This window comes from Hermetia illucens, chromosome 5, assembly GCF_905115235.1.
Source record: "Hermetia illucens chromosome 5, iHerIll2.2.curated.20191125, whole genome shotgun sequence".
Taxonomy (NCBI): Eukaryota; Metazoa; Arthropoda; class Insecta; order Diptera; family Stratiomyidae; genus Hermetia; species Hermetia illucens.
The window spans coordinates 54,088,281-54,112,078 of NC_051853.1; the positions used below are offsets into that span (position 1 = coordinate 54,088,281).

General features: G+C 40.7%; 2 protein-coding genes across 2 annotated transcripts; one reads left to right on the forward strand and one right to left on the reverse strand.

Annotated features, from left to right (window-relative positions):
* The first annotated feature begins 3,781 nt into the window (after positions 1-3,781).
* Positions 3,782-10,852, forward strand: LOC119658089. The gene is made up of 2 exons (XM_038065353.1): positions 3,782-4,722; positions 9,674-10,852. The coding sequence occupies exons 1-2, from the start codon at positions 3,782-3,784 to the stop codon at positions 10,773-10,775; spliced, it is 2,043 nt and encodes a 680-aa protein (XP_037921281.1). The 3' UTR covers positions 10,776-10,852.
* Positions 10,827-23,611, reverse strand: LOC119657684 (DNA polymerase subunit gamma-1, mitochondrial). The gene is made up of 3 exons (XM_038064715.1): positions 22,369-23,611; positions 18,162-19,710; positions 10,827-11,634 (listed from the first exon to the last, which is right to left on the reverse strand). The coding sequence occupies exons 1-3, from the start codon at positions 23,531-23,533 to the stop codon at positions 10,977-10,979; spliced, it is 3,372 nt and encodes a 1,123-aa protein (XP_037920643.1). The 5' UTR covers positions 23,534-23,611; the 3' UTR covers positions 10,827-10,976.
* Positions 23,612-23,798: the final 187 nt, after the last annotated feature.

The following is a 23,798-nucleotide window of genomic DNA, read 5'->3' on the forward strand; positions in this document are numbered from 1 at the left end:
GTCCAAGGAAAATGTACTTTGAGCCAATGGGCAGGTACACTAGCATATTCCAGGCGGAAATTTACGCCATAGACAAATGTGCCTCCTTTAATCTGCAAAGGAACTACAGGGGGCAGAACATAGCTATTCTCACCGATAGCCAAGCAGCGATCAAGGCACTTAGGTCCAACCAGGTGAACTCTAAACTGGTATGGGAATGCCTTGAAAGACTGAATACACTCGGCTCGTCCAACAAGGTCTGGATACTTTGGGTTCCAGGCCATGCTGGGCTGGAAGGCAATGAGGCAGCGGATGAATTAGCCAAGAAGGGAGCAGGGATGCCTTTATACGGGCCAGAACCCTTCTGTGGAATCGGAAACGGTTTCATGGCTATGAATCTAAGAAACGAAGAAAAACGGTTGAGGGAACTATATTGGGCGGGCCTACCAGGGATGGAGCAGTCCAGGGTGCTTATTGGGGGATACGAACCCATGCGCACAAAGGATTGCTTAAACCTCACCAAAAAGAACCTCCGAATCATAGTGGGAATTCTCACTGGTCATTGTCGGCTGAACTACCACCTAGGAAAGCTAGGGATATCTACGGACACTGCCTGCAGGTTCTGTGAGGAGGAGGACGAAACCTCTATGCACGTCCTGGGACAGTGTCCAGCACTTGTGCAAAGTAGGTCGATACATCTGGGAGAACACTTAATACCAGATGCAAAGCTGAAACTTCTGGAAGTGGGGAACATACTAAAGTTCTTAACGGTTACTGGCCTGCTTGAGATACTATGATCAACAGGTACACTATAACCAGTAAAAGGGGCACAATAGTTCTTCAAGGACGCGGTGCGACTTTCCCTTAACAGAATAATAATAAACAGCTCGAAGAACTGGAAGGGCTTTGGCTTGGATTGGGTGTAAAAATTCTGATGCAAAAAGGTCACCAGCAATGTCGGTTTGCATATAGTATAAATCAAATTCTTAGTCGGTCGAGGGATAATTTGGGGGAATTTGGTTGAGACAAGTGTCGAAACCAAGCCATTCACAAAGGTCATCAGAACCGTATACCGAAAATAGCAGGCTGAAATGGTGACCTCCGTATTCAGGTTGTGATTGAGACGGACTGCTATAAATATGTAAGAATTCTGTAAGAAACCCTTGCTCGAGTTGGTGATTTCAAAGATGCTTTGCTGTCGAAATTTCTGTGACATCTGAAGCTAGTGAATGTATTCGTCATCACTTTAGAATATTGCCGGGGATTAAGACGGTTTTAGAAAACACTTGGCGGATCGGCCAGTAGAAGTCGAAGGTATGCATGGCAAACACGTGAATTTTCTCTGGTAACCGTTCCTTGCTCTCCATTAGTCGAACAGATGGCTGTGTGTGGAGATCTTTATGCTGAAATTCAGCGTGGTCCCACTCATATATATAGAGAGACATATATCTGATTTATTGATATGACGCGCACGTAGTACTCGATGTTGCTTTCGGAATGTATTGTGACCGGTAAGTTTAACCGATCATTACATTCCACACAGCAAGCCTGACGTGTTATTAGTTACCAAGGCAAGTCACTGCATGTATATATTCTTTATGTTGCTATGCATCCCCTCCGAGTACAGATTGCTTCTTCAAACAAAAAAGAAATCATCTTGGCCATCAATACACTCAAACGGAGTGAAGTCGTTGAGTTTGAAGATCTCCCCGCAGAGTTATTTACCGCTGCACCTGCAGTTTCTGCTGATCTGCTATTTCCACTCTTACCGGAATCCGAGACCTTTTCCATAGAGAGGAAAAAGGCGATGATCGTTAAGATTCCATCCAGACGATTGGAGGGGTACCTGCGTGCTCCTTGTCGCCTCGAAGATAATAGCTAAAACATCCTGGAACGCATCAAGGAACACCTCGAAAGCTTGATCGACAAAGAGTGAGCTGGTTTCCGCTCAGGATCCTCTTGAATTGACCACATCAACACCCTATGGATCATTTTGGAACAGAGTTTAGGCTTGCGCTTCACCTGTCCTTCATAGATGTCGGGAAAGTGGAAAGGAAGAGTGTAGAATTCTTGAAAAGTTGTGCAAGAGTTTGAAGCGCATTTCAATGTATCGTGTACGTGCAGGATGGTTCGTAAGCACGATTGATACGCTATGCCTAAGGATAGGAGGGGTACAGAGCATCGCAAGAAATTCTGGAAGAATTGAATCTAGTTCTTGTAACACCTTGTGACACACGAGAAGGATACGTATACTGAGGTCTTCTACATCGTTGGCTCACAAGCAGGACAAGGATCTGAGATTTGGGTCTACCTTTTGAAAAAAACGGGAAGTGGGCCTTTTTGTTTTTGAGACGAAATAGCCAAGTGTTTGGGCGTTGAGATATCTTTGGGTCACTTCACAAATTGACCAGGGATACAGAAATAGATTCATAAGAGTTCGATTTATCCCATGCCTTGAGTGGAACCAGCAGGAATGTCAATAACAGCGGCTAAGGCTGCTATCAAAAGGAGGAAACAAGCTTTCTATAAGGATAAGTGGCAGAGGCTGAATGGTGCTGGGCAAATCAGGAAAAGTTTGGTTTGCCTAGCACCATTTAGCCTCTGGCACTGTCAGGACCCGAAAAACATACTGCAAAGTTTATCCCGCCGAAAGTGGGAGGATATTCAGAAGTATTGTGGACTGGTCATAACTCATTCGCTGGAAAAATGATTATGTTCAGATTAAGAGTATTAGAAGATGATACGAGTCCACTCTGTAACGAGGAGGTGAAATTCACGAAACATTTCCTATGGGAGTCTCATCCACTAATGGAAATACTGCGACACATGAACGAATCCGGAGTATCTTGGAAAGCCGGGGGATTGCAATTGACAACAGTGGTGGACCTCCAAGGCTGTGCTTCTCTGCCGCCCATATACATAGATGTACTCGGGCTGATGAACCCTTATCGGCATAGCAAGCAGAAGTGAAAAATGCCCTGACATTTTATGAGTGTTCATTGGTTGACTTCTCAGGCAAAACAAACGGTTTAAAATGTTAAAAAATCATACTTCGAATAAGGAAATTACGTCATATTATTATACGATTTATTCGATGGCTTTGTTAATCATCAAATTTATGATTTAATACGAACCTAGTTAAAGATTGAACCGCATAGCCATTAATCAATAAATCACAATAATTTTTGATGAATACTGGTGTAAATGTAGATGGGGTTATTTGCTAAACATTGTTTGCGCAACTACCCCCTTTTTGTTGTACTATATGTCGCATGTAAGCTGAGTTCGCTTTTTTCCTTGATGGATTGAGGCGAATATCAACAATAACGTAAACTTTCGCTGATGTAGACTGCGAAGGGATACAGTTGTAGCCACGGCAAATTAACTGTCGACACCAAGTATTTTACAGTATTTGTTCAGATTGGTTTAAGGACTTGAATTTTGCTCACCAATTGAAACCGAGTAGCCAGTTATGCGCGTAGAAATACAATATATCCATTAATTACAGGCCATTTTTCTCGCATGGAGAACGAGACGACCCTTTATTTCTTCAGTAGGAAAAATAAAACCCAATCACAATTCAGGATTTCTTCTCAACAATGTGCTTCGTTTCTGCTTACGCAAAACACCCTTGCCATAAAGTTTTAAATGACTACAGGTCTTTTTTTAGGACTGTATACAATATTTACACATACGAACCATAAATCCTTTTTATAGAAGCCAAAAAGGCTCCAAAGTCACCAAAACAAGTATATTGTCTGCTTATTCGCCCCCTCATAAGCATCAGTGGAAGGAATTGGAAATGGGTCGTGCGAACTCATTAGCTATGCACCTTTTGCTAACAAATAAGATATCATTCAGCGGAGGTAAAAGGTCTATTGGACATTTATTGATATTAGACATTAATTGGGTGCAAACTAGTATAAAAGGAAATGACTTCGGGCGATTTTGTCCTGTTCGTAGAAAAGATCTCACGAGTTCGGTTGATAGAATGCTAGTCGAAACCTTAATGTTTTTTGTGGTACTGGTCATATACAAGACTAGCGGATATCGGAACCTTTTTATATCGAACAACCGCGAGGATTTAAACTCTGAGATAATCAATCAAATTTCAACTTTGTTAACATTGGAGACTGGCCTAGTCTTGGTCACCCAATCGACACAGGACTATCAAAATCTTTATGTGAACCACTTCCTGGAAAGTAGTGAATATCCTTTAGAAATCGCTCATAAAAGTATTGCATGGAGCCTTGTGAAATCAAAAAGACTTGACAATTTCATAATTACTACCACCTTGGACGCATTGTACAAAAACACCAAAACATTCGTGATGAAACGAGGATTTTATTTCTTTATCATTATGGATAACGTGATTGTGAATTATAATGAAACGAAACCCATTTTCCAGGCTGCTTGGGAGAATCACAGAACTCTCCATGTTTACCTTCTAACTTATAAGGAAGGAATCATCGCATTTGATCCATTTATCTATAATTACGCCAGTTCGGATTATGGCATAGTATTGCCACTGGCGGAGCGGAAAAGTGTAGAAGAATTATTTACAAATTTAAACGGTTATCCTATAAACATTGAAGTTTTCCGATCGGTGTATTCATATTTAGTGACCGGGAGTGATGGAAACGTGATTGATATCCGTGGAGCTGATGCTGAAGTTGCTTTTGAAATTGGGAAACAGATGAATTTTGTAATACTTTTACAAAAACCAGATAAATTCAATTTTGGGTATGTTCTTATGTAAGGCTGGGTGGCACCCTTTTCACACATAATATTGTTACAAGAAGTCCTGAAGAAAACATTATGCTTGATCATCAGCCCCGTGTAGAGTGGTTGCTAATACGTTGCTTATAGAACACCTAGTGGTTGTCAAGGTTTCGTTCAAAAACAAAACTTTATTAAAATTGGTTTACCATGAAAGGTCGAAAGGCTCAAAACCTACCCTTACCACGCGATTATGTGAGACTGAAACCACCCCGGGAGGCAGCTCAAAAGCATGGCGTCTCGGGACTGGGTCTTCCCTTAACTGCAGCTCGTTTTGGTTCTCTCCTTTCTTGGTTTCATCCGAACTACCTCACACCTATTCGACTTGGTTCCTATGTATAGCCTATATTGCCCCCCCCCCTGGTCTACGCCAAGGAGATGCCCTATCATGCGTCGAGAAAACGATCCGTGATGCTAAGGTAAATGCAAGAGGTACGATCCTCTTTAACGATATCGACATCCAGACATCCAGACATCATCATCCAGATTGAGCAGGCGGCGCGAGATCTTGGGCTGCACATCAATGAAGGCGAGACAAAATATATGGTGGCAACGTTACCACCAAAAACCAACCAACCAACAACTTCAAATCGATAACAGCTACGACGATGAAATCCGCGCACGGTTGTTAGCAGCCACCAGAGCCTATTTAAACTTGCAAAAACTGTTCCGCTCGAAACGTCTCACCGTACGGTCAAGGCTCTTACTGTACAAGACAATGATCTTGCCAGTCCTCATGTATTCCTCGACATCTTGGGTTCTTAGCAAGAAAAATTACGAACTCTTAGCCGCGTTCGAGAGAAGAATCAGCAATTTTTGGCCCCCTACATGAGGATGGATGATTCCGTAGCCTACATAACGACGAAATCTATGATCGATACCATGACCGTCAAGTTGTGGATAAAATCCGGCTCAATAGGTTCCCGTGAGCGGGTCACTTAATTCGTACAGATGAGGATGATCCAACCCGGAAAGGATGATACCCCGGTGCCGGAGTTTTCAAGGAAGCATGGAAAACAGACTTTAGTGAAATAAAGGAATAATAGATAAGACACTGGACCAGGATTTTCTCTCTACAACCCTGCTCCCAATTATTTAAGCACAGGCTGCGATAATTTTCGCTGTTGTCTCCTTCCTTTTGATCAGTACTACAACACTCCTGTTTTATGTTCAGCATGTGATAAAGTCAGTATTTTTCAACCAGGAACTACTCTCCTACATCGACTCGTTTCATGTATATCTCGATTTCTTCGGGGCGTTTTACTCGGATTGCTCCATCTTTCCATATCACACATGAAGCACTGTCTGTCTGTCTGTCACATTGACTTTTCTCAAAAACGGCTGGACTTATTGTAAAGAAATTTAGTAAACATATACACTACGCAATCTTATGCATGGGGTGTGATTTTTCGTGGAACTTAAGGGAGTTCCAATACACAATACACGCCTTAGGTCTAGTGCTTTATGAATCTGATTTATATTATTATAGTTGAGAAGTGGGTTCAAAATTGTTCATCTAGAGTGAAAATTATGCAGAAAAAATGGGCTAGGGCTGAAAATTATCTCTTTTTTCCCCTGTAATTTCTATTTCGGGCCCCGAGAACGTTTTCGACCTTGGGAAATCCCTTTCGCTACCTCTGTCTAAAATACATAAATGTTAGTAAAGTCTTTACCAGAAACTTCATTTGAATTCCGTTGAATTCGAAAAATGAGCAGCATAGGTTGTTTACGGGCGAGCAAGGACTGAATTCGTATTTTTATATGTCTAAACCATGGATTGACCTATAATCCAATTCGCTGATTATATAGATTTTGCAAATCTGATTCAGAATTTTCTAACACACATTCAGAATCTTCCGAACCAATTTAAGCATTTTCCAATCCAAATTCAGACTGTGTCAATCCAAAATCAGAATTTTTCATTTCACATTCCGATTTTTTTGAATATTAAATATAAAATTTTATTCCAACTTCTTACCCCTAGATAAGAATGGAGCTGGGATTCTTTGAAAACAAACAAGAAAGTTTCTAACCCCAATGAAACAGACAGGATTACTATTACACATATCGAAATAATAATCTCAGCAAATGCGCTTTGCGCTCAACCTGAATGAAGTGTCTTTCTAGAACTAGTGTCCTTTGTAGTTGACACACCACACCACACGTTTCAAATCAGAAATCTACGGTAAGGTCATGCCTTGCCCTCCTCTATGGTTTTGAGTCTTGGTCAGCTCTCAAAGGCAATGCACGCAGTCTCACAGTGTTGGAGAAAAAGACGTTGCGTAGGATTAGTGGAGTAATACGCTATGATCATCGATATGGGGATGCACCTCTCATGGAAACATTCTGGAGGAGGTGTCGGGGAAAAGAAATCACTATTTGAGATCGGCCTAAACATTGATTTCGATGGGAAATAATTGTACTAATAGAAACAGCGGTGGCTTTATATGTTAGGTGGTGATTTGAGAAACCCGAGTTTAGCCGAATCAAGCGGGCAATAAAAGTGGCAAATTCGATTTATAGAATATTTTTCGGATAATAGAATAGATCGAATCACATGCAACTGATAACTTTATGAAAAAACTCTCAACGTATATTGTAAATCTTCAGGAGTATAAAAGGGACAGTTTAACAAAAATCACCGATATGGCTGTTTTTACTTCTTTACCTTTGGTGTCATGCATTGCTCATTTAATGTATTGATTTTTTCACACCGCAAATTTACAAGTACAATCAGATATTCTCGGAATGTTTTGTAACCACAATCTATGTTATCTTTGACGTTACCCACCGCCGCGACATGTTGAAGAGAGGGTGCTTCTATTGTATGTAGGTACAACAGTGGACGAAATACAAAGCCCTGTGGAATAATATATTTCTTGACAATTTCTTTTTTGGGGACTGAGGAGTCCTAAGTCCGCATCCATTTAATGTCGGACCGGACCAAATGAAGAGCAGCTTGCTCCCATTCTTTATGGTCCACGGACTCCTCTTTTTGGGTTAACACTCAAAGTTCAAAAATAAAAAAAGGGGCGAAGACGGCTACTGTTTCGTACCAGGGTAGAGGCAACTCATAAGATGCTGCCTCACCTCTGCTCTGGGAGCAGCCATCCCAAAAAAATAAATTGTCCGACTCCGGTCAAGCTTTGGTCTCGTACTCTTGTTGTGTTTTACGAATTATAAAAGGGAGCGTACAACACATGCGAGCTGCTTCGGTCACTCTGTTCCCAGGGCAGAGTCTGATGAGCTGCGCGGTAGGGCGACAATTTCATTTCATTTCTGGCTATGCCATACAGTGGAATTCTTGCTCACAGGATGACCGCGAGTGGATCGGACCTAGAACACTTGGTGCAAAACTGTAGAGGAGATGGTGCGTAGGCGTAGTTGACGTGCAATGTCCCACCAACAGGTGAATGCCAACCATATATGGATGTTTGTGTTTGCACTTGTGCTAGTGCTGTAGACTGATCAGTTGAATAGCATTGAGTGTGATGATAATAAAACTGAGGCATATTCCCATTGAAACTCGAACAGAAGAAAAGAGACAACGTGGCTGGTCTATACTCTACCAGGAAGCAAACAAGAGATATACCACAGAACATTTTCGACTTTTTTGAAATTGGGTATAATTATAGCGAGAACTGGGATAAAGTGCCATCTGGCATGTGGGATGTTGGAGGTTATAGTGATGCCCTTATTCTCTGTAGAGATAATAGTGATAAGGGGTGAGATATTGTCTTCTAAAATTGATCAACCAGTAGCTTACTCCAAACTGTCCTGCTTGCTGTTTATGTTAACCGATTCGGTTTCATTGCGACGAATTAACTAGTTACGGGATTAACTTTCAAACAAACTTCCTTGGTTACATGTTAATGCTTGAAACATTGTCCTAAGCATCCGTGTGAATTGCTGAGATTGTCAGTGGAACGTGATTACATTAATGGAGGTCACGGATTTTTACTAGTTATGCGATGCAACTGTGTGTGTATATGTTTGTGGTGGAGAAGAAGCTTCTTATAGCCTCTGACTCAGGCCGTGGTGGCCCATTGTACTCGATCCCCCGTTTAATGGAATATCCCTGATTAGTTTATGTATCGCAGGTTTTCCGTTAGGGGATGTGATGTTACACGTTGTAACTGGACCACATCAGCACCAAAAATCTGGCGCCTGATGCGTCCATGAGTCCAATGCTACGAATCATCTTGTACAATTCCTATTCTGAACATATGTCCAACTAGAGAATTACGGTCTGTCAGAATACCTAAAATACTTTTGCAAGCCTTCCTGCTTTTCGTCAGGATAAACTTTGTGGTGTGCATGTTAGATTCTGACAGAAAGTTTCGTGTGTCTGGCAGTATTTAGGCTCATCCACCTGTTATTGTGGGAAGTCGTGACTAGGTACCCAGAATAGTTCTATCATATTGAATCTAGAAATAGAGTTCAAGCGGTTTCTACATTCCCGAACGATTTCCGAAATCATCAAAAAACTACTCAACGCCATCATTGCAGCCTGGGTATCGCTGCAGATTGCGATGCACCTGCCCTTGAACAGCTCGTCTTTCACCCAGTTTACCACTCTGAAGTTGAAAGGAAGTTATAAACTTCACTAGAAAAGGATAGATACCATGAAGCCTCGATCGCGTATGAACTGCAATCTCAGCTGCAAGACTTTGTAATTAGATAAATGGCCCTTTTGTTCATAATATCAATCGAAATGAGTTTTACAATGGAGGAATAATTCAGCCAGCTGCATACATATCTGTAGTAATCTAAGTACTCCATTTGTAAAATTAATAACATTTTCTAATTACATTATGTGTCCAGTTCATCCTTACAAAAAATCCTTCAACAGCATGTTTAAACTAAATGCGCATAAATGTTAAACTACAATTTGAATTTCTTTTTTAATTTCCAGATACTTAACAGAAAATGGAACCTTCAATGGTGCCTTGGGGCGTGCCATTTCAAATCAAGTGGATATGACATTAACGGGATACTTTATAAAGGATTACTTCACACGAGACGTTGAATTTACAGTTGCAGTTTCTGCAGATCAACTTTGCTGCTATGTTCCAAAAGCGGAGCGTGTTCCTCAATCAATACTACCATTATTTTCACTCAGCACAGATATGTGGATGTGTTTTTGCCTCACTGGGTTAGCATGCGGGGCAATTTGGAGCGCAATTCGTTGCTTTAACCTTGCCCTATTCAGGCAGCGCAACTTTAATTATAACAAACGTTGGAGACGTTTTCAGTTCGTACAAATATTCATTGATACATGGATTGTTTGGGTTCGAGTCTCTTTACGTAAATTTCCAGGTTTCGATGCAGAAAAGGTTTTTTTAGGATCAGTTTGTTTGGTTAGTGTTATATTTGGTGCTATATTTGAATCCAGTCTGGCTACAATTTATATAAGACCGCTATACTACAAGGACATTACAACACTTCAAGAATTAGACGCAAGTGGGTACGAAATATTATATAAATATGCTTCGATGGGTGATGACGCTTTTGCTAAAGGATCATCGGCGTTATTCACAAGACTTGCAAATAAAATGCGTTTCGTAGATTTCGGTGAGTCCCTAATGGACAGAATGATTAAAAAGAAAGGGTTTGCAAGCATAACACGGAAATCCTCAGTTAAATTGGATAATGTGAAATATTTTGCATCAAATGAACTTTTCATGATACCAGAATGTCCGAAAACTTATACCCTTGCCTATGTTTTGCCGAAAGACTCTCCTTTCGCTGAAAGAGTCAATTTATTACTTTTACGATTTCTGAGAGCTGGATTAATTGATAAATGGGTTGACAAAATGTATTACCAGGCGAAGTTAGATAATATAAAGAAAAATAGAAGAATTGCTGCAGTCGGAGCTAAAGTTTTGACAATGGGAGACTTGCAGTTACCTTTTATAGTTCTAATTTCAGGGGGCACTTTTGGATTTGTCGTATTACTTGGTGAAAAGTATCTAATGCAAAAAATATACTCTACCTATAAAAAGTTATATAAATAATACTTTTAGAGATTGTTATCACAATTTATTTACAAAAACTTTGTATATATCTTTAATAAAAACAATTTCAGAATGAACTTGCATTTATTACTACGGATGATACAATGAGCAAATGGAACACTGACAACACATGATTGAAATCTATTTGCAAGATGCATTTTAGGATATGATTGTTGTATTAATGTACATGAAAAATTAAACTTAAACTTTTCTTTGATGCCACTCCCATTGCGATATATCTGAATCACCAACTTTCTTAATAGTTTCATAAATATCTAATGATTCTCCCTTCGGTATTCCATAGCCAGCTTCTAGTCCGTGCGAATTTGATGGGGTTTTGCAATCCATGCTACTCTCTTTACGTAAAACTGTATCAACTTCAACACTTGAGAAAAATGCTACGGATTGCGGCAAATCATGTAACCCTATTCTGCTCGAACAAAATGACCTCGTTAGAAGATTTGTAACATGCATGGCCAACGCTGCCTTGTAAGCTAATTCCTCTTTAACTAAGTATCGCACCTCATCATGAAAACTTAAACAGAATCGAATGTTTGATCCCATCAGCCAACGCATTGACACGAGCATTAAATGCAGAAAATCAACTGCTCCACTTTGAACAACCCAATTTATCCTAGTTGGCAGGAAGCGCTCTTCGTTACCACCTATTTTAGGTTCTAGGGCGCGACTTAAACGGCAACCAAGAAATGGTGTGACTGGAGATTCACTGCCAGCAATCTCTTCTAAACGGTTGAACATAGCACTTTCCGTTCCTCCTTCCCAGCGTGGTTTCTCGAACATTTCAGGTACTGATCGACCATTTGCAGCAGCGATTTTAAGCGCCTCATAGGAAGAGAAGCTGGAAAAGGAGTAAAATGATATTTGCTGTTTTGGGGTAGTCGATTATCTAATAATGGAACTGATAGAGAAGCTGTCTTGCCAAATTATGCGATAAAGTAATTAGTATAAAACAAGAAGACAGATATGCGCATGCATTTCAAGCAATAATTTGAAGTAAGTATCAACAATTCGAACGTACACAACTAGTACCACTAGTGCTACTTTATTCAAATGAAACTTTCTCATTGAATAATTCAATAAATTTATCTAGTATATTTATAGCGTAATATAGAACAACACAGAACGGGTTTAAATAGATGCAAAAAGGCAGGCTTAAGGGGATTAAATAGAAAGCTTATTCATGGATATATGTAACGTTTGCTTGAAGTGTTCCCCGAATTGTAAATTCGTATACGTTGATAGAACCTGTCACACGAAATTTTGCTTCAAGTCCGCGATCACCAAGATTATGAATTTCGCTGCTTCCCTCTTTGTTAATGCCTGACAAATGCTTTGCACTGAGAGAGTACAATTTGTTTTCGAAATACCCATATTTCCTAAATAAAGATACACTAGTAATGGAAATGTGATTCATTGTTTTATTTTTTTTATACTGATCGTTACCAAATGAAGAGAAAAACTTTCCTCAACTTTTTTGATTCCTGGACCTCTCATTGTGAGCAAAGCATTCAATTTGGTGCAATTTCTGAGTTGTTTGAGCGTCAGCTCCTTGATCTCATTAGCCCAGGTTCAAATCTCGGTTTGTCATGGGCCTTTTCGTTTCTTTTAAAGATGTATCTTTTGCATTATATTGTTTGTGGGGGAGAAGCATAGCCTCTGAGCACTTAGACCATAGTGGCCGATTGTACTCGACTCCCTCGTCTAATGAAATATTTCAGATACATTTATGTATGTGATTCTACCCGTTGCAACTAGAGCACATCAGCACAAAAGATCTAATGTCTGATGCATCCATAGGCGAAGCATTGACATAGAAAATGCTCCGTGGCTTTCGCTTCCTCATTACAGGGGGGACACTTATCATCTTGTACAATTCCTATTCTTTATAGTATGTTTATTGGGTTCTGCTACCTGTCATTATTAGAAGCTTGTTCCCAGTTTTTGAAGACAGCCTTAGCCAACTGCTGGTTCCGGTCTCGACATAGATCACATTGAACCCTCTTTTGCTAAGGCATCCGAGATTTCATTTACCTCTATACCACAATGGTAGGTACCCAGAGTAGTTCCACCGCATTAAATCTAGAAATACAGTTTGATCAGTTTCAACATTCCGGAACGATTTTCATTGCGATCAAAGGACTACTCAACGCCCTCAGGGCAGCCTGACTATCGTTGCGTCGCAGGTTATCGCCCTTAGGATCGCATACACTTAAGCCTGAAAACCGCTGCATATTGTCCCAAAGGAAAAGCCCACCCTCGTTTCTACTCTGTGCCCCTCACGTCCGTCGTTTTCCCATAGATCTAAGCGAATTAGTCTCTGCCTCAATTGCAGTGCTTTGAAAAGTCTATCTAAAGGCTAAAAATTGAGTAATGGATCTAGAGTTGCGCCGGACGCGGCACGAGTAACAACCAGTTGATCAAGGCATTCTCACTCATCACTATCACAACATAACCTTTAGGAAGCGTTTCCCGGACAGTTGCCCATATACAGGATATTTCATTGGTCCATAGCACTACACCTTAAACTAGACAGTAGCACTCCAGAGTCATAAGATTCCATCTTGTGGCAGCTGTCATCACAAACTCATCATCGATTTCGCGTCTAATACTGCTATGCCCACCAGAATGAATACAGCAGGAGGGAGGAAAGTTCCCAGACCCAAAATATCCAGCGATTTTCCTGGGAACTTCAGTCTCTGCTCGACCGCCAAAGGACGTTGTCGAAAAGTCTATCTTTAACCGATGCATGTGCGCCCATAAACAGGGAATACTTTGAGTGATGGAATTCACCAACTCAACGGGATATTTGTTGCTTGAATTGAAAGTGACTACTACCTGCAGTAAATGAGCTTTAAACATATGTACATATGTACATCCACGTATGATAACAAATTTTAATTAAGGTAAATCTCTCCTCATTTCCTCAAATAGAAAATTTTGTCAACGTATGGAGGAAATACATATGATTTGAATTGATTGGAAAGAAAAAGTGGCAGTGAATAGACCACACATCACCGTAACGAACTTTCTGGGCAGAATTTCAGCACGTGGCCAGGAAGCGACAGCTATTTTATGGAATGTAGTCGCAGTACCATGTCCACCAACCTATTTGAATTTATTACTGACAGAAATTGTAATTGAAATAATAAAACTTGTTGTTTCTTTTTCGTTGGTGTTGGTTTGTATTCTTGCAAACCAACACCAACGAAAAAGAAACAACAAGTTTTATTATTTCAATTAATTAATCGTTGGAAACACCGCATAATTTCACTCTGACAGAAATTGTAGTTCTCCAGTGAAATATATTATTGATAAGGAGGAGGAAGATCCATTCCAGGATTGTAGTGGTCTCCCTCTTAAAAAGTTATGGCGTCTCAAAGTGAGGCTATTTTGATGTCATAACAGTACGCCTTAATTTTGAAGAAGGAAATGCAAAGAAGTACGCCACTTCCCAATCCATTGAAAAATCGACGAGGTCGCTCCCTCTTCGAAGGGGGTATTTTGATATCACATGATGATAATGTTTAATTTTCCAACCTCACTTTTGGAGAGGAAACCAGCAAGGAACTTATATAAGAGTCAGGTGGTCCGGCGAGAGGTCATCTACATTACGGTGGTCTCCCCTGACATTGCGACTCTTGCCGGAAAGTGGAAAGTATCAAACCCTATCATACTCTCGAATCACAGGCGCATGACTTCGTAATAATCATGATTCCAATTCCAACTGCTTCTTTACAGAATCTCCGGAAGACACTTTGGGAGGTGGATCAAATTGATTGCAACTAGCATGAGAAAAGCTTTCAAAGAGAGCTATCCACTCAATACACCAAAGAAGTGTAGAACACCATGGTGGAACTGGAATTTGGTAAAATAGAGAAGAACGGCAAGGGTACTCCTCAACCGAGCTTTAAAGACTGATTTACTCACTGGCTGCAATCGTTGCAACGAGACTCAGAAACCTCTAAAGAAGAACATAAAATCGGTTAAATGATCATCATGGAGACGCTTTTGCGAAGAGACAATCTTGAGGCAACCTCAAAGCTAAAGCGAATCCTTGTTAAAAACGTAGCCAGTAGCTGAGCTATCAATGTTTACAGAGCGAAAGATATACAGAAGGCGATGAAGAAGCGGCAAACCATTTGCTTCAATTGAACTTTCCAGGCAGCATCCAAAATTTGATCTCAGGGCCGACACTAGTTTCTTTGGAGCGAGTAAATTGGGCATTTAACTCATCACATAGATACAAGTCTGCGGGTCCGGATAACATTATTCCTGTTCTGGTACAGGGTATTGATGCCCTGGGTCTACATATTTGGTATATATTATACCGTACATACCTAGCACAAGCTTCTATTACAATTTACTGAGTGATGAGGGGTGATATTTATTGCCAAACAAGGGAAACCCACTATACACGGACGTTTCTGATTGATCATTCTAAGTTCCTTTCAAGGGAGAAAGACTAATAGATTGGTTTATAAGGATTATTTACAGTCCTAGGTGGCCACTTCACTGTAGGCAACATGCCTGTCAGAAAAGCAAATCCTCACGAAGAATTGAAAAGACAATGTTCGGAAAGAAAAATACAGCTTAGACGCATTCATGGATGTTGAATGTGCCTTCGAGTATGCCTCATTCACGGCGATTTATGACACAGCTACACAGCATATAATCGATCCGCTGGGAATCAGTGTTAATCAGTTGGATCCTTCACAAGCAGGAATGGAGAAAGATCCACATACTGGTCGGATAGAAGTCTATTAAGGGAAGACGTCTTATGGTCTGTTATGGCTCCTGGTAATGGACACCTTTCTATCGCTCCTCGAAAACACAAAGGTCTTCGCACATAATAATAACTATCGGTAAGTTTACGGACACAGTATGCGACTGCATGTACTCTACAGTTGGTGCCTCAATAGAAGACTCACGGTGAACGCTAGGAAAGATGGACTAGTTATGCTCACGTTATGTGAGACTGCTACACGCTACCCACTTTACCAGAGGGGGAAGTTCAACTAGTAAAAATAATCAAGTATTTAGAAATACATCTCGACTCCAAGCAAACGTAAAAGCACCTTATCCAGGAACAATATCAGAAATTCTGTAGATTGCTCTAGTGCTGTAGGACGGTGATCGGTATGACCTGGGGACTTTCACTACAACGCGTTCGTTGAACGTATAGATCCATAATGAATCCTATTTTGATGTCTTTGGGATTCAAGACTGAACTCTGCTAACACCAGGAAGCAAGCAGCAGGACGTGTAGCACTGATGAAGGGAACAGGTGGTTCCCGAAATATCAATATATGCGAATAAAATAAATGATAATAGCGAAAAAGCACACGGTACACTGAGTTCTCCTAACTCTACCACTGTCAAATCTACATTGAAGGGTGATTTTGCAAGGATTCCCGCAACCGAATGAAAAATTTCAACTCTTGTCGGTAGGCGAAAATGTTTGTAAAAGAAAGAATCCGTAACGGCTAGAGCGGCATTTATGTTATCCCTTAAGAAGTGGGACATGGAAACCCTAGAAGGGCTTTTAATGGAACACTGATTCTTAAACTATCACATCAAAAAACTTGGGTGCAGCCAATGTGAGGAAGAGGAGATTGTCCTGCCCCTATCTTCAACGAAGAATCTGCGCATTCGTCGCCTATTGAAAATGTTCTCGGATTTGCAAAAGCCTGCGAACGCCGCAGGCTTCCTGTCGTATCTTTTTAAAATGAGGTGACTGCCGCAATTATTTAACGAGGCTAGAAAGGGGATACATTTCCCTTTCTGCTGCATACATTCTTTAGTCCCTTCTCTGCTGATGTTTATAAAGCAAGCTTTACCAGAAAAAAAAAATTCCTGTAAAAGTCCCACATTTTTTTAAGAAAGTGTGACCGCTACAAGTTTTAAATGAGTTAGACAGAACTAACCTCCCGATTCCAAACGCTTCTTACTTCATCCAGGGGTGGTGTTCAGAACATCGAAATAGTCTGCTTTTAAAACGTTGTTTGTAAAAATACACTTTTTAATCAATTTAACTTTAAATTTAACAAAATTGAAAGTTGATGTTTTCTTCTCTCGATTTTTCTCACTTTCTGGCTCCCTTAGTTCAGCTAGCGCACGTCAAAATGGACGCGACGCACTCCTGTGGTGTGGACCTTGGTCGAGGAGCTCAAAGAGGCACTCGTAAGGTGGCTGTAGTGGCCTTCGGGAGGCGTCCGCTCTAATTAGGATTTGCGTGCAGGAGTCGATACCTCTAGGCACGATAGCCACGTTTTTTTTTGTATGGTCCTTGAGCAGACACCACGAACCGGTTGTGTTAGGTGCCGACCTACTATCGTGCACAGGGCTGCTGGGAAGTCTCAGGTTCTCCCTGTATAACAGCTCTGCAGGACTTGCAGCAAACTGTTAGAGTGACTGTCCGAAGGCCAAGTAGAACGAGTGGCAGGACTTGCAACCAAAAAAGGATCGTTTTGAGCAATTGTAGCGGCCTTCAGCGTCCTGGAGCACCTTTTTGGCATCTCATTGGATTGCGGGTGGAACGCGAGTGTACAGTAGCGTTTGAAGGCGAGGAGTTTGCCCAACTCCGACAGAGGGCCAATTAGATCGAGATGGATTGTGCGCAAACGCTGTCTGGACCGCAGAAAAACATATATCTCTTTCCTCACATGCTTTCTAGTCTTGCAATCCTGCCATTCGCTGTACTGTCTGGTCCAAGAGTTAATGTCCTTCTTTATGGATGGCCATGCGGTGGGTAAGCGATTCGTTGTCTGGATGCCTGGAGGCGTTAGATCGTAAACGAAGTGAAATACTTCGAAGAAGTTGAAGGTAAGCAGTGAGAAAAGAAATTGCCAGAATTCTAAATTATGAATCTCTCCAATAAGAAATGTCGTACTTTAACGCATGTTGCGATAATGTAATAATCAAAGAAAAGATAAAATAAACAGCCAGTACAAAGACGATATTGTTATAAAAGATTTAGGCAAAAGATTAATAATTAGTACAGTTAAAACAAATGTTTGTGGCGAAAGCAATCGGTGCAAATTTTTATTGATAAATCAAGACGTGTTAGTTTCCCAAAAAAGTACAAATATATCACCGCGACCCAAACGAAATAAATAAAAGTCATGCCAAAAAACCAATTACAAACACTAATTCAGGTCACAATGACTGAAGCGGTACTAATTTATATGTGTAGGAAAAATAAAGCGCTACTTGACAATTAATTGCTGTGATAATCAATAGAGAGATAATAGTCTTACTTTAGTATTATTTACATACATATTACGTTTTAAATTCCCCGAATTTTTCTGAGTGGAACAGTTTAACCATACTTTCCAAATAACCATACATAAACAAAATTTCACTTACCATCTTTTCCTGTATTCTTCCTCATAGCCAGCGAAAATTCGAAAGTTCTTCTTGCCTTTAGTCAATGCAAACATCTTCATTGCCTTCGAACGAGCTTCGCCATCCGAGATAGTTGGATTAAACTGTTTCAGCAAACTTTCCGCAAAATTCTGCCCAGCACCATAAATTCGAGCATAATTAATTACTTTGGCATGATCTCGAGAAATCCCAACGGCTTTTGCAGTCATGGAATGCATGTCAGTCCCTGATGATTTGGTTCCGCTTAGAGTCATCCAACCAAGAGGTGTTGCTCCATGCATACCAGTTGCATGTGCATCACCCAACACTGACGCTATCCAAAGCTCCTGCGAATCGACATCTGCTCCAACTATTTTATACCCTTTAGGAGCTTGAATCATAGATCTTAATTCAGAACCTACTCGTTCACGCTGTGCATTACTTGCTGTCATCCATGTGGGTTCCATTGCTCGACGAGTTAATGTACCACACACAACCACCTGTGGCAGAATGGCTCCATATTCATTGTCGTCCCGCTGCATGTGTTCGGGAAGACTTTCTTGTGGCAACCAAACAACTAATTGACTCATGATTCGATCACGATTATTTCTCCAGTAGGATAACATTCTTGCTATTTCTATTACCCGCTGGGCAGCCGTTCCCTCGCCAGTCAGTACATTTTCGGAAAATTTATTTAGGAAATCCTTTGCTAAAGGATTCCCGACGCGATGAGACGGTCCATTCTTGTGTGGTAGTTTAAAAAACCAACAGCAACCTTCCAAAACAGTATTGCACCATACACCTGTCCCTGTGTATTTTCCAAACGTTTTGTCTTTTTTCGCTTTGCGATAATAGTCTCTTTTGCTCAGGTTTTGCTCAACATCTTTCCAGAGTGAATTCATTGCATCCAAACTCTCATCAGCTGTAGCTTCTCCCTCTGTTTCCACAACTGGACACTTTTTGACTAGTTCTTGAATAGGGATAAGACCATCTTCTCCTTCTGGATGCGATGTTCGAAAAGGAACTAGGAAACCCCAACCATGTTCTCGAATATAGTGCAGTGGATAACCTTCCCAGCACAAAGACAACAGTTTTGGGGTCACTTGCATACCAGTGCCGATTTCACTTGCTCCTGGTGTCCAATTCTCAATGTCAGGTTTTGTACACAACTTTCGATACCAAGCTGGATAGCCAGGCAGAAGTTGTCGCCGAGCGGGTAATTGACTAGTATTATATAAATATTTGAACTTTAAAGCTAATCTGTCCTCTTCGTTGATTTCTTCTCCACTGTCGGTTGTCGGGTTAGACGGATTGGCACCATCGTTTCTGTTTGCTTTGCGTATCGCTTTCTTCAACTTAAAGGGCTGTACACTCCAGTCTTGATCCCACATCCACAAATCATTTTTATAGTTTTCGTTCTCTAATAGCTGGCAGGATTCGTCAGCGCGTCGGGAGAGATGATACTTTGCTTCGATGTCTAAATCTTCGTAGGTGAGATTTGCTTCATCAATGTAGCGATTCCAATTTGAGTTGACTGGAAGGTAAGCGGAACCTGTGGAATGAATTGAAAGAATCAAATAAAATCTGCCAATAAACAAAGATTTTCATCTTTGGATGACAAAAATTATAGAACGAAAGAAAAAATATTAATACATAGTCTAGAAGAAAGCATGTTTTTAATGGCTAATTCAATACTACGAAAAAATACTCATCATCAATATACGGATCTTCACATGTTGATATAAGGGCTATAAGGGCAATATCTATGGCAGAAAAAGAAGACGAGAGAGAGCTTTTAGAGATATCGAATTGGAGGACCTCGGCGCAAAACCGGGGTGCCTTGAGTTCCTTATTAAGGCAGGCCTAGACCGGATACCGGTTGTTGCGCCGTTGATGATGATAATGACATGTTGATATAGGAGAAACCATAACTTTCACATGAATACAAATGGAAATATACAGCGTTTTGTCAACTTTGCTTGTAGTAAGCATCAGATTAACAGCTCTACATGGTTTTCACAGCTTAACGATCGCAAAAGGACATTGCGCCACGAAAAGAACTAACTTCAGCCAGCCATTAATATACCCCGACCGGAAAAAGGGCAGCATCTCCTATCATTTATACTAGGATGTCACCACAAGATTCGGTGTTCCGAAATTGAAAAAAGGAAAAGAGTAAATAAATGCTTCTTTACGCAAATAAATGCTCGCCTATACTGGGTCAGAATATGCAGAACACGAGCACATGCCTAACAGTAAATGGGCTATGAACAAGGTTAAGAGACGGAATTGAAATGACGCCTGAATGAGTACGCAGATATTATCATTGGTGTTTACGAAGGAAGGATTAGGAGCGAACGACTATCAATAGATCAGGAATTTTGAATAAAGTAGATGTCAGCAAGGACGGCTGACGATATTGCGTTACCTCTGCCATAGGAGCAGCGCTACCAAATATGACTAGGGGCGGTAACGTTCCTATATGCATACATATAATCGCAAACACGACGTGAGTGCGAATTATATTTAAATGAAAAACGCCTCATATTCAGACCTCAGCTAGACCGAAGGGAAATACCCGTTTAGAATTACAATTGCATGTAAAGAAGCGATCACTACTTGTAGCCATTTTCGGTCACGCTACTCCCAGGGCAAAGGTACCTGATGCCCTGGACGAAACCGCTAGTCGTTCATTTTGAAAAAAAACTTGTGTGTTTAGTAAAAAGATAATTTCATATGGAGAGTATTTTGACTAGTTTTCGAGAATGGCTCCGTTAAACAAATGATCACTTTCGACCCCGTGCAGCATCAGACGCTGCCTCACCTCAACGAAACCGTCAGTCGCTTTTTTTGATAAACTTGGGTGTTAAAAGAGGAGTCCTGGACCACACAAGAGGAAGTAAGTTGCTTCTCAAGTGGTCCGGTCCGTCATCAAGTGGATGCGGACCCAGGACTCCCTACATCCTCAACAAAAAATTTAATCCAGCCTGGTCTGAACTTACGACGGATTTGATTTCAATATAATTTGTATTCATGTCATGTTTACGATTATATATAAATGGAACGATTACCACCTGCCGATACTTTCGGTTACACTGCTCCCAAGGCAGAGGTAAGGCAGTGTCTGATGAGTTGCCTTTCCCCTGGACGAAGCCGCTAGTCACTTGTTTTTCTTAAAAATGAGTATTCCAAGGGTCTACAATACCGTTGTCGAGGAGAATGTGCATAATCTAAAAGTAAATCAAAAGCCGTTTTCTATGGCCAAAAGCAGTGAGCAGTGAGGCGTTGTTGATGCTTCGATAGCAAGAAAAAAAGCTCATAAATTTCTTTCCTTTTTAGTCACCTTTTAGGACAGTGTATTCCCAGGTCAATTGGTGATCCTGGAAATTTCCACTCGAATGGTTTCTTTCCTCTTTTGTTTCGTTTTTCGTCTAGTCGTCGCGATGTCGATTTTCTTTTCCTAGGATCATCCTGCTACGAACTAAGAAGCAAAAGGCCTAAGACACGTGTAAAGTGACCGTAAAGTATTAACGTCGTCGCCCATATTCCATAGCCAACGCAGTGGCATGCAAAACACTTCTGTGAAGTTGCATTTAAATAGAGGTAGATCTGTACGATCAATATTTGACGCTTCCAGAATATGAAATATGGCTTCGTCCTCGTAGTAAACAAAAGATTATTTCATTTAACATTGGGCAGAGTTCTTCCTAGTCAGGTGCATCACACTTCCATTCTATGAAATGGATTGTTTCCGTTTTATCTATTCGATCTCCGAAACTAGATCTAGTCGGAAAACCGGCAGCTGGACGCTTCAAGTATAAACGGTTTTGTGTTTCCCTATGTGAGGAACTTTGATATATAAGATTTCGGCTTTTAGAGGACACCGCCCTAAATAACGTGTGTGCCTACATCCGTCAGAAGAATGAATGAATGTTGTCGGGGTAAATTAAGGATATTTAGGCGGACTAAGGTGCAGCATAACAAAATGAAAAGATGGCATTGTTTGAAATTATTAAAATAATTGGATCATTATAATTCACTATTTTGAACTCATAATGTCACAGTGCGCCTGTATGATAAAAGGACGTCTTAAATTATATGAAATAATTTTCACATTTCAATATTGTTTCAAAGTAAAGTGTTAATTCAACTTTTTCCATCGTAACATGCGGTAAACTGTTTTTAATTTTAAGGAAAAAAAATAACTTACCCAATTCCAACATGCCTGCTAACGTTGCCGGATGAGGAAACCTCTTCAAAAAGATCGGATAGATTTCCCCAAGAACTCCTCGAGTAGCAACCACATCGGTGGCGCAATAAGTCATCAAACTCTGAAAGTTGCTCCTGACATCGTCTAGGGATCCTTTGATGAAAATATCTCTAGGTTCCTTCTGCAAATCCTTTCCGCAATACAACTTATACACCTCAGCCAGGCTATTCAATGAACTCTGGGCTGACCATTCCAAGTCTTCTATATCCATTTCTTTATTGCTTTTCAAGATTGCCCGCTGGTAGCTAGTTATTCCACTGATACAAACATGAAGGGACATTGTATCCAAGAACCTTGACCCCACATCCTCAAGCAAATACTGCTCACGTACCCGTGCTCGATCGAAAGATACGTTGTGGCCTACTATAATCTTTGGACTTTTCTGTCCTAGAGGAATCAGATCGTCTAATGTATATCGTCTGTTCTCAACATGTTTGAAACTTGTGGCTTTAATTAAGTTGGGACTCACCCAGGAATACCAATGCCTTTTTCCTACGGCACTAGCGATGGTGGGGGCACTCCCTTCCGACATGCATACTTCAATATCGAAAACTAAGGCGTCCTCTTCCGGATAATCAACAGCTTTAGGACCGGAGTCTTCGTACCTTGTCCAGCCTGATTGGAAGGACCATTCCGTAGGCAGTGGAGGAGGGTCATTTAATAGATCTTTAATCAGATTCTTATACGGTTCACATTGTTCATTAGAAATGATGCGAAAATGTTCTTCAACGTCGTTTCCTTTCATAGGTGGCAGCTTGAGGGTAACATCATCAAGTCGAGGACTCTCTCCAATCTGGATTCCATGTCGTTTTAATTCCGCTACGTGTTTCAGGATGTTTTTCTTATCAACATTTCCGATAGTTTTAGACTTCTTGAATATTTGGTCAAACAGATTTTTGGATAGCATTTGAATTCCAACTGCATTTTCACGATATTCCGGCGACGGGTTTTCTACCTCCTTTTTCAAGACGGGATCTGGTGGATCTGCAGGTGCTGGAGGGTCGTCTGCTTGAACTTTGGGTAGTTTCCGGAATACTTTAACGGTGCTATAAGGGAATACTTCCTCTATTGATCGTGAACAGAATCTTCGGCAAATAAGCAACATCTTGGTTGATCCACATTTGGAGGGCGAAATATTCCAAAAACACAACAAAACTTGGAAGCCGGTAAGCAGCTGACTGATTCTAACCTAACAATCATAGTGTTGTCGATATAGTGGAGAGCCAAGAAAAGTTGTTTTTATAAATATACAAGAAACTTCTTGAATACCCAACTAACTGACCAAGACGGGAAGGAATATTTCCTCAATCGAATTTTATCTACTGTAAAAAAGAGTTACTTCCTTGCAGTTCTGATGATTATGACAAATT

Excerpts from the sequence above, each read along its gene's own strand:
- LOC119658089 (XM_038065353.1), top strand. The coding sequence starts at position 3,782 with ATGGGTCGTGCGAACTCATTAGCTATGCACCTTTTGCTAACAAATAAG. Across the intron at positions 4,723-9,673 it reads CCAGATAAATTCAATTTTGG|ATACTTAACAGAAAATGGAA; the intron begins GTATGTTCTTAT and ends TTTAATTTCCAG.
- LOC119657684 (XM_038064715.1), bottom strand. The coding sequence starts at position 23,533 with ATGTTGCTTATTTGCCGAAGATTCTGTTCACGATCAATAGAGGAAGTA. Across the intron at positions 19,711-22,368 it reads AGCAGGCATGTTGGAATTGG|GTTCCGCTTACCTTCCAGTC; the intron begins GTAAGTTATTTT and ends TTCATTCCACAG. Across the intron at positions 11,635-18,161 it reads GAAGAATACAGGAAAAGATG|CTTCTCTTCCTATGAGGCGC; the intron begins GTAAGTGAAATT and ends CTCCTTTTCCAG.